This window comes from Nicotiana attenuata, chromosome 7 (genome assembly GCF_001879085.1).
Source record: "Nicotiana attenuata strain UT chromosome 7, NIATTr2, whole genome shotgun sequence".
Classification (NCBI taxonomy): Eukaryota; Viridiplantae; Streptophyta; class Magnoliopsida; order Solanales; family Solanaceae; genus Nicotiana; species Nicotiana attenuata.
This window is the reverse complement of record NC_031995.1, coordinates 76,777,025-76,787,528: the sequence shown is the minus strand read 5'-3', so window position 1 is coordinate 76,787,528 and position 10,504 is coordinate 76,777,025. Positions and strand designations below refer to the sequence as shown.

Here is a 10,504-nt window from a genome sequence, read left to right as displayed (position 1 = left end):
AAACACATGAAATTCTTAAGAACACTTGAAATTTCTTTTTCCTCATCCGAACGCCCAAATCACGTCAAATAAACTCCATTTTTCACCAAATTTTACAGACATGACTTAAATATTATATTAAACCTGTATCGAACTCTGGAACCAAAATACATGCTCAATCAAATTCTTTAAATCGTTAAATTTTCATACTTACAATTTTTAACAAAAATTCATTACTTGGACTAGGAACATCCGAATTTAATGTCGAGCATTCGTCCAGGTGCCATATTTTATTACGGATTTACCGGGACCGTCAAAACACAGATCCGAATCCGTTTACTAAGAACGTGAACCAAAGTCAACTAAAATCAACTTTTTAGGCCAAAAATTATTATTTCACAAATTTTTCCACATAAAAACTTTTTGAAAACACATCCGGAATATGCACACAAATCGAGGAGAGATAAAATAAAATTTTTACAACCTCGAAACACGAAATCAATTTTAAGAGATGACCTTTTGGGTCATCACTTAAACACGGGTACAAAGACCATCCTAACTAAAAGTTGTACAAAGCAAACATAGAGGGAAAACAAACAGTAAAAACACAAAATTAACAAATATTTATATTTATACAAAACTGACTCCCCTAACGTGATCCTCTTAACTAGTACAAGATTAGATTAGCAAACTACAACCGTTTTCAAAATAAAATTATACAGACATTAATTCACATTACAAACTTAACACTCAAAATACCCAACAGTACAACTTTCAACAGACATTTTAACATTATTCACTAAACACACATAATTACACAAGTACAGCAACCTTGAACTCTAATTATATTTAACCAGAGATGTCAATAGCTTTCACTTCAGGTTTCTTTTCTTCTTCTTTTGGTACAGTTACCGTAAGCACTCCATTTTCCATAGCAGCCTTAATTTCCTCCATTTTTGCATTTTCTGGCAGCCTAAACCTTCTCATAAACTTGCCACTGCTCCTTTCCATACGATGCCACGTGTCGTTCTTCTCCTCTTGCTCTCTGCTTCTCTCTCCACTTATCTGTAATACTCTCCCTTCTTCTACTTCAACTTTCACTTCCTCTTTCTTGATCCCTGTAACGTTGCAAAAATAACCAATTCTTCAGTAAAACGTTGCAAAAGTAACCATTTTTTCGTTAATCCGTCCAAGTATAACCGGATCAAAATATCAGTTCATTTATAGAAATGACCAACGTTCTATTTGATCAAAACGGGGAAAGTAATAATAAACAAAGGCGAGGCGGATTCAGAATTTAAACCTTATACGTTTAACTTTTAAAATTTTTAGTATTAAACCTATTATATTTGTTATTTTAATAAATTTTTACTCCGCATAGGAGGTTATGAATTCAATTGAACCCATCGATAGAACGTTAAATCTGTCCCTAGTCAAAAATAATCTTAACTTTAGGACTTCGTGTCCTGAAAAATTAAACTAAAAAATTAAAATTCAGAACATAATGGCTAAATTCTAAATAGGAGTCCTCTAGAATGGCTAGATAATGTCATTTCTACAATCAGGTTAAACCAACCCGATATAAACAACCCGAATTACATACCTGGAACATCCAGTTTGAAGATATGGGAATCTGGGGTTTCTTTCCAATCAATTCTTGCATTTGCAAAAGCAGAGGTTTCCCTAGCAGAGGATGGAACGTTAGCAACAGTGCCTGAAAATGGAAAGCCCTCAAATGGATCAAATATATCAAGTGAAAACGGGTCGAAAATATTGCTCCTTCTACCACCAAATAAACTTGGAATCAAAGCCATCTCTTTTCTCTAAATGGGATTTTGGAAAATTAACTTGAAATTGTGAGTTTTGATTATAGTGTTTGAGTTTGCTTAGATGATTATCTGATAGTGCACGATAGAAGGGGTCTGCTATTTATAGTAAGGGGGTCGAGAAAAAAAAAACGGTGGAATCAAGAAACTTATCCAGTTCGAGAGTAATCTAGGATGTTAAGTTTTGATAGGAACGGTTGAGGTTTCTACAACATTCGACTGGCTTCTTGTGGTTTATTTCGGACACGCAGAAATATCCAAGTAATATAAAGTGCATGTTTTATTTTCCTAAATATAATTTATAATTTATAATTTTTTATAAAGGGAGATCCGGGTGAAATTATAGATTGTCTATATTGTGAGCACGTAATTTTTACCTTACAGAAAATATTCCTACAATATCCGCAAAAAGTAATTTTTTTCTAATTGTTTTCGAATTTATAGAATTAGGATTTTTCTTTTAAATTGTTTGTTTGCATTTAGCTGTATTTTCATGCATATTTAATATTTTAAAATTATGAAAAAATAATAAAAATTGTTAAATTTTAATTTTAGGCCATCTTGGGTTTAATTTGCATTTTTAGGAATTAACTACTCTTTAATTGTTAGAATTAATACATAAAAATTAAAGAAAATATTTTTTTTTAATTTTACATGCATTTGTTAATAGATAAGTAAAATTAATTTGGCTAATTAGATTTAAGTTAGGTTTTAATTTTGGATTTGATTTAAAGTCTAAGGAAAAAGAAAAAAAAAGAGAAAAAGAAAGGAAATAAGTAGTTTGTTCGGTCTTGCCCGAATTTTGGGCCAAACCTTTGCAATGGTCCATTGAAACTTTCCTCTACCCAGCCTAGACTCCTTAAAAATCCGGTCCCCCCACCAAATGACCAAAGCGACACAGTTTTGGTCACAGTCAATCCCCACCGTTGATCCTCCCCAGTTCTAACGGACTAGAACCCCTCATCCCATTCCCTTACAAATGTCGGAATTTAGCCCCCTCCCCCCCCCCCCCCCCAAAATGTTAGAGACTACCCAAGTCATCTCTCTCACAACCCTATCTCTCTCAACGAACTCCTCACCGTCTGCCGCCAGCAGAAATCGCCTACGGCCTCACTCCAATCCCACCCAAATTCGTACCACACGACTGTTAGAAAATAATAAACAAACAATGGCTTTGAGGTGTGAAAATCGACTGTCCTTAAAGAGTTATCGCCTGTATACTAATTTAGGGAAATACAAAACGATTCTCTTCAGGATACAATAAAGCCTGAAATAATACTTGTGATTTTTCTGTGCTACTTCGTTGAAAATTCTTGAGTATTTATAGGCAACCAACAAACCTTTTCAAAAAAGATGCCTTGTTTCACAAACAGACATATTCGGTTGGACCCTTTCATAACAGACACAATTATTTATTCGAATTTTGAATTTAAAATTCAAATAAATTTAATTTTTTCTGTCACAAAAATAAAATAATTAATTTTAGGATCAGACCCGGCCCGTGCCCAAACCCCAAGTCCAAGTCCAAGTCTTTGATTATATTATAATATATAAATATATAGTGTACTTAATTGCACATACTTAAAAGTATGTGTCCTAAATCAAAGACATAAAAGGGACAAGTCCTTAAAAAGCTCCAAAAATGCATTCTCTCTTCCGATGTGGGAACAACCCACTTTCCAACATGTGAAATAACAAACTATCTTACAATCCCCCACTAGTTTGTTATTTCATTTCATAACACTTGTTAAAAATAGAAAGTATCTTATACAGATTTGAACTTTCCTTTAGTGTAAGTACCTTAAAGCTTTGACGAAGTTATTGGTATCTTAAGATTTGAGCCACAACTCCTTGTGCCAAAACCGAACACACACAACGTTATCTAGTAGCTTAAAAAATCCAGTATTCGCTTTAGCACGTTTACGGCCATGTGCTCATCCTGAATTCATGAATATTTACAAGATCAACCCTTTAAATCTTGCTAGAAGCGGCGCCACTTCAATATTCATATAGGTGGAATTAGTTACTACGTCCCTGTTACTCCAGACATTAATAATTCCATTAAGATTAATCAACCTCTTCATGTAATAGTATGCACTTTGGAGTTTGTCTTTATGCCCCTGTTATAACAAGCATTTAACAACTCCTTAACTCCTCACATAACAGTAAGTAGTACAATAGAATTAGGGCTCCTAAAGAGGAGATCAGTGCTTAAACAATACAAGTAACTTGTTATTACCCATCGAACATATATTGTTAGAGTGTATACTAACTCAAAGTGGGGTTCCCATTCCTTGCATTTAATTTAAGGGTCTCAGCCCAATCCCTTTACAAGTTTGTTGTACTACATCTCTACCCAATGGCTTCGTAAGTGGATCAGCCAAATTCTTATTTGATCTCACATATATTATAGCTATAGCTCCATTTGTAATTAATTCTCTTATATAAGCATGTCTCAAGCTTATATGTCTCGATTTCTCATTGTATATTTTATTGTGAGCAATACACATTGTAGTCTCACTATCACAGAATATGGAAATGGCTGGCATAGGTTGTGGCCACAACTTTATATCAAGTAACATATTCCTCGGCCATTCTGCTTCTTTTCCAGCAGCTGCTAATGCAATTAATTCAGATTTTATAGTAGAATGGGAAATACATGTTTGTTTCTTGGATGCCCAACTAATGGCTCCACCACCTAGAGTAAATATCCATCCTGATGTGGATTTATTATCATTAACATTTGTAATCCAACTTACATCAGAATATCCTTCTAATATATTAGGGAAACCATTATAGCAAATGCCTAAGTGCTTTGTATATTTTAAATATCCAAGTACTCTATTTATTGCTTTCCAATGATCATTACCTGGATTACTGGTAAACCTTGAAAGTTTACAAACAACAAATGCTATGTCGGGTCTAGTGCAATGCATTGCATACATCATACTACCTATCGCACTTGCATACTCCAACTGTGCTACTGCTCTTCCAGTATTTGCAGATAGCTTAACACTAGAATCATAAGGAGTATTATACTCCTTTATTCCTAAATGACTGAATTTAGTAAGGATTTTATCAATATAATGTGCTTATGATAAAGTCATCCGCTTGTTATCTCTTTTGACCTTGATTCCCAAAATAGTATCAACTTCATTTAAATCTTTCATTTTAAAAACTGAAGTTAGATACTTCTTGGTCTCGGTAATTCCTCGTAGATTTGTACCAAAAATTAGCATGTCATCGACATATAAACAAATTATTACTCTATATTCTTTTGTAAATTTAGAGTAAATGCACTTGTCTGCACTATTATGTACGAACCTGTTTGATAGTATTACACTATCAAACCTTTCATGCCACTGTTTAGGCGCTTGTTTGAGACCATAGAGAGACTTTATCAATTTACAAACTTTCTTCTCGTTTCCCGGAAGAACAAATCCTTCAGGTTGTTGCATATATATTTCTTCACTAAGGTTTCCATTTAAAAAGGTCGTCTTAACATCCATTTGATGTACATAAAGATCATAAATGGAGGCCAAGGATAAAAGAACTCTAATGGATGTTATTCTTGCAACAGGAGCATATGTATCAAAATAGTTTATGCCTTCCTTTTGGGTGAAACCCTTTGCAACTAATCTTGCTTTGAAGGTTTGGACAGAACCATCTATATTGTACTTTCTCCTAAAGACCCACTTACAACCTATAGGCTTTGATCCAAGAGGAAGATCAACTAAAACCCAAGTGTTGTTTGATATAATTGAGTCCATTTCATCATCAATGGCTTCTTTCCAAAAGGCAGCGTCTCTAGAAGACATTGCTTCTTGAAACATCTTTGGGTCTTCTTCAACATTCAATACAATAGGAATTTGATTACAAACGTTTGTCCTATCTCCTTAAACAAAAAATACTATAGACTGTGAACAGAAACCAGCATATGTTTTTCTTTTCTTATACTTTGGCTTTTCCTTAGTTCTATTTGCATATCATCACTTGTTGGCCCAAGTAAAGGTTAGTTTTGAAGACTGACAAAGGAACTCAGACATGAACCAGGTCCATCCAGTGGTCCATCCTCAGGTTCACAAAAACAGGGCAGATTCAAGCATGTGGGATGCACGTGAAGGAGATGTATTTAATATCTCCTGATCGAAAAGGTTGCATAATTGATAAGGAGAAGGAGTCCTTAATCAAAGAGAACACTATCAAGATAGGGAAGGAGTTGAAGTTGAAATCAACTAGAACTCTTCCACCAGGAAGAGTTGCATCATGAACTCTAGTTATTTTCTTCATCTACTAACTCTATAAATTCAGGAGTGTTCTCACATTATAAGTGTTGCACAAAAACGCAGAAGTTAAACGTGAATTGGGAGCAAAATAGCAAGGCTTTTTGCAAGCAGTTCGTGTGTGATTCAATGTGGCAAACCAGAAGCTACATGAACGAGATGAAGAACCAGCACCATAAAGAGTTTTATGTGTCTTTCTTTATTTCTAGTTCAATTGTAGTAGGTGTTTTAATATTGTACCTTTCAGCTTTCATAGAAGCAATTGTGTTAGGTACTTTGAGTATTCAAGTTAGAGTTAACGTTGAAGTTGTCGGCAACAGTTAGAGGCTGGTTGCCACAACGGGATTAGATTTAATCCTTAGGTTTACAAAGAGTTTTGTAAATGCAGTTTTGGCTCAGTGATTTTAGTGGAAGTTTGGGAAAATCCTACTGAGTAGTAGGTCGTGATTTTTTCACCTTTTGAGCCAGGTGTTTTTCATCGTAAAATCTCTGTGTTCTTTATTTTATGTACATTTAATTCCCGCAAAACAGTAGTAATAAAGTACACCTAGAAGAACCAGGTCCTTCCAGAAGCAGTTTAAGCGAAAAATTAAGTACACACAAATCACCCCACCCTCTTGTGTGGTATTGACGTTATAGAACATCAATTTGGTATCAGTAGAACATCAATTGGTATCAGAGCAGGTTATCCCTGAAGAGGCTAACACCTTAGGAACAGATCAAGATGAGTGCACCACCTGGAAACTGGGAATGGCAATCCACTGATAGGCCTCCACGTTTTTAATGGTCAGTACTATTCTTGGTGGAAGAACAGGATGAGAGATCACATCATAGGAGAAGACTATGAACTCTGGGACATAGTCACTGATGGTCCCCTAGCTACTACAAAGAAGAATGCTGAAAGAGTGGACGTGCCAAAGACAAGAGCTGACTGCACTGCTGAAGATTTAAAAAAATGGGAAAATAATGCCAAGGCCAAGAAATGGCTTGTGTGTGGACTAGGACCAGACGCGTACAGCAGGATTCAAAGTTGCACCACTGCTAAGGAGATATGGGACACTTTGCAAGTGGCTCATGAAAGAACACCTCAAGTGAAGAGGTCCAGAGGAACACTGATGTATTCTCAATATGAGAATTTCAGCATGAAGGAAGGGGAAACCATCCAAGAGATGTATACAAGGTTCACCACACTGACAAATGAACTTAAGTCTCTTGGAAGGGTTATTCTTGAAGAAGACAAAGTTGAGAAGATTTTGACAAGGGTACTGCCAATCTCTTGGGAAAGCAAAATCACAGCTATTCAGGAATCAAAGAACATTGCCACTCTTAAGTTGGATGAGCTAATTGGAAATCACACTGCCTATGAACTTAGAAGGCAAACCATGAAGATGGATGCACCCAAGAAGGAAAGGAGCATGGCATTCAGAATCACTGAAGGTGCTGATCTAGAGGAGGATGAAATGACCATGATCACAAAGGATTTCAAGAAGTACCTAATGAGAGAAAATGGTCCTTCAAGAAGTGGAAGCTACATCAAACCAAAGGTTCCTGAAAAACAAACCAATGAGGGGTGTTACAAGTGTGGGAAGACTGATCACCACATCAAAAACTGCCCTCCATGGGAAATTGAATGGAAGAAGGAAAGAGCTGAACGAAGGAACAGGAAGAAGGAACAGGTTCAACCCAAGAAGAACGAAGGATCAACAAAGGCTATGGTTGTTGCCTGGGGAGAAAGCTCAGATGAGGACTCAGAGGATGAAGATGAAGATGAACAAGCACTTATGGCAATTGGAAAATCCAATGAAGAATCTGAGGTAAGTATAATTCATCTCAAAAACAAGATTAAATTTTTCTCTAAAGAAAGACTATCTGAGTTATCCTGGATTTCATTGATGAATCTGAGGATCTAAACAATGAAAAGGAACAGCTGTCTAAGAAGTGTGTGATTTTGAAAGCTAAGTGCAAAAATCTGGAACTTAGGGCTAGTGAAAGTGATAGTAAAAATGCTGAGTTGAAGAACCAGGTTCTTGAACTTGACACCACTGTCCTAGAGCTTAGATATGAAAATTTAAAATTGAAATTAGGAACTGGTAAAAAGAAAGTTGATCACACACAACTCACTTTAGAAGAAAATGTAGGAAAAATAAAAGATGAGTTGTACAAAAGAGATGAGCAGATAAGAGTCCTTAAGGAGGATCTAAACAAGGTTAAGCACGAGCTAGATAGAGCCTGTAAATGGAATAGGTCCTCCGATGCACTTTCATGGCTACATGAACACCATAGTAACAATAAGAGAGGACTTGGCTACGGGATCCCTGCACCTAAGTGGGATCCCAAAAGCAAATACCTCACACTTCCTGAGAACAAAATTTGCACACACTGTGGTAAAACTGGTCACTATAAAAGTGAATGTATTGCAAAAGAAAAGGCTAGTCAAAAGAATAAAGAATTTGTTCAAGGGAAAAATAGGCTGCCAGGTTGGGCTAAAAAGAATTTGATTCACCCTTTTGCCTATAGAAAGGGACCCAAACTAGTTTGGGTTCCTAAGACTAACCCCTGATTTCCTTTCGCGGGTCCAAGTGAAAGGGAGCAGCCAAATATGGTACATGGATAGTGGCTGTTCAAAGCATATGACAGGAAGCAAGAACAAGTTCCTCTCACTTGAGGACCTCAAAGGAGGTAATGTCTCCTTTTGAAATGGGAAGAAAGGTGAGATAATTGGGGTTGGAAAGGTAGGTAAGACTGATTCTCACTCTATTGAGAATGTCTACTTGATAGATGGCCTAAAGTACAGTCTAATCAGTATATTACAATTATGTGATAGAGGTAAATTGGTAGCATTCACCTCTACCAAATGTTTTATGATAAATATTACCACTGACAAGATTGTTTTGCAGGGAAAAAGAGTAAACAAATATTTACATTGTAGATCTGTCCACACTTTCAGAAAATGAACTAACTTGCTTAAGTATGTTGGACAATGATCCCCTCCTTTGGCACAAGAGACTTGGACATGCAAGTCTGAGTCAACTCAACAAATTAGTCTCCAAGGATCTAGTGATAGGGCTGCCTAACATCAAGTTCAAGGAAGACAAAGTTTGTGAGGCTTGTGCAAGGGGGAAGCAGGTAAGATCCTCTTTTAAATGCAAGAAAATGGTAAGCACCACCAGACAATGGAACTAGTCCATATGGATCTATGTGGTCCAATGAGAACATTAAGCACTGGTGGTAAAAGATATGTGATGGTGCTTGTTGATGATTACTCTAGGTTTACTTGGACATTGTTTTTAACATCTAAAGATGAAGCATTTGACATGTTTACTTCTTTTGTTAGAAAAACTCAGAAACAACTAGGTAATCAACTTGCATCAATTAGGTCTGATCATGGAACTGAATTTGAAAATGCTAAGTTTGCTGAATTTTTGCATGCTACATCATAAATAGTTTCATGACTAGACCTCTTGTTAAGAAGATTCCCTATGAGTCACTTAAAGGGAGAAAGCTAAATATATCCCATCTTAGGGCATTTAGATGCAAGTGCTTTGTGCACAATAATGGCAAAGACTCCCTAGGTAAGTATGATCCCAGAAGTGATGAGGGAGTATTCTTGGGATATTCTTCACATAGTAAAGCTTATAAGATATACAGTAAAAGAACTATGTGTGTAGAAAAAAAATTGTATATGTTATTTATGAAAAAAAGACTAACATTCTTTTTGAGAGACAGGAACAAGATAATGAAGAGATTGGGCTGATAAGAAATTCAAATGGTGAAACCACAGTCCAGCCTGAAGATGCATCACAGGAAGGAACGGTGATGGAACAGGTCCTTCCACCCAGGGCAACATGACAGGGGGAACTGACTAGAGAGGAACTGATCCTCAAACCTCGAGGGAACCTGTCCATGAACCTATTCCTCAGTAACAAAACCAGGAAGGAACATCCAAAGAAATTGACACTCCTATTGCAACATCCACGAAATTGGATATAGATGAACCTGGTTCATCTGTTGATCAGAAGTTGTATAGGGGAATGGTTGGTTCTCTTTTATATCTCACTACTAGCAGACCTGACATTGTGTGCAGTGTAGGTCTTTGTGCTCGATTTCAGGCAAATTCAAAGGAGTCCCACTTGACTATTGTAAAGAGAATATTGAGATACTTGAAAGGCACCACTGACCTTTGCCTTTGGTATCTAAAAGGTAGTAATTTTAACCTAGTGGGATATGCTGACGCTGATTATGCAGGTTTCCTAGTGGATAGGAAGAGCACCTCAGGTATGGCACACTTCCTTGGTTCATGTCTTGTGTCATGGGCTACTAAAAAGTAAAATTCAGTGGCCTTATCTACTGCTGAAGCTGAGTATGTTGCTGCTGCTTCATGATTGTGCTCAATTGTTGTGGATCAAGTAGCAGTTG

At 36.4% G+C, this 10,504-nt stretch overlaps 1 protein-coding gene across 1 annotated transcript; it reads right to left on the bottom strand.

Annotated features, from left to right (window-relative positions):
* On the bottom strand, nt 575-1,963 carry LOC109229327 (17.6 kDa class I heat shock protein 3-like). Its single transcript, XM_019394730.1, has 2 exons — nt 1,583-1,963; nt 575-1,097 (listed from the first exon to the last, which is right to left on the bottom strand). Exons 1-2 carry the CDS (start codon nt 1,791-1,793, stop codon nt 829-831), a joined length of 480 nt encoding a protein of 159 aa, XP_019250275.1. The 5' UTR covers nt 1,794-1,963; the 3' UTR covers nt 575-828.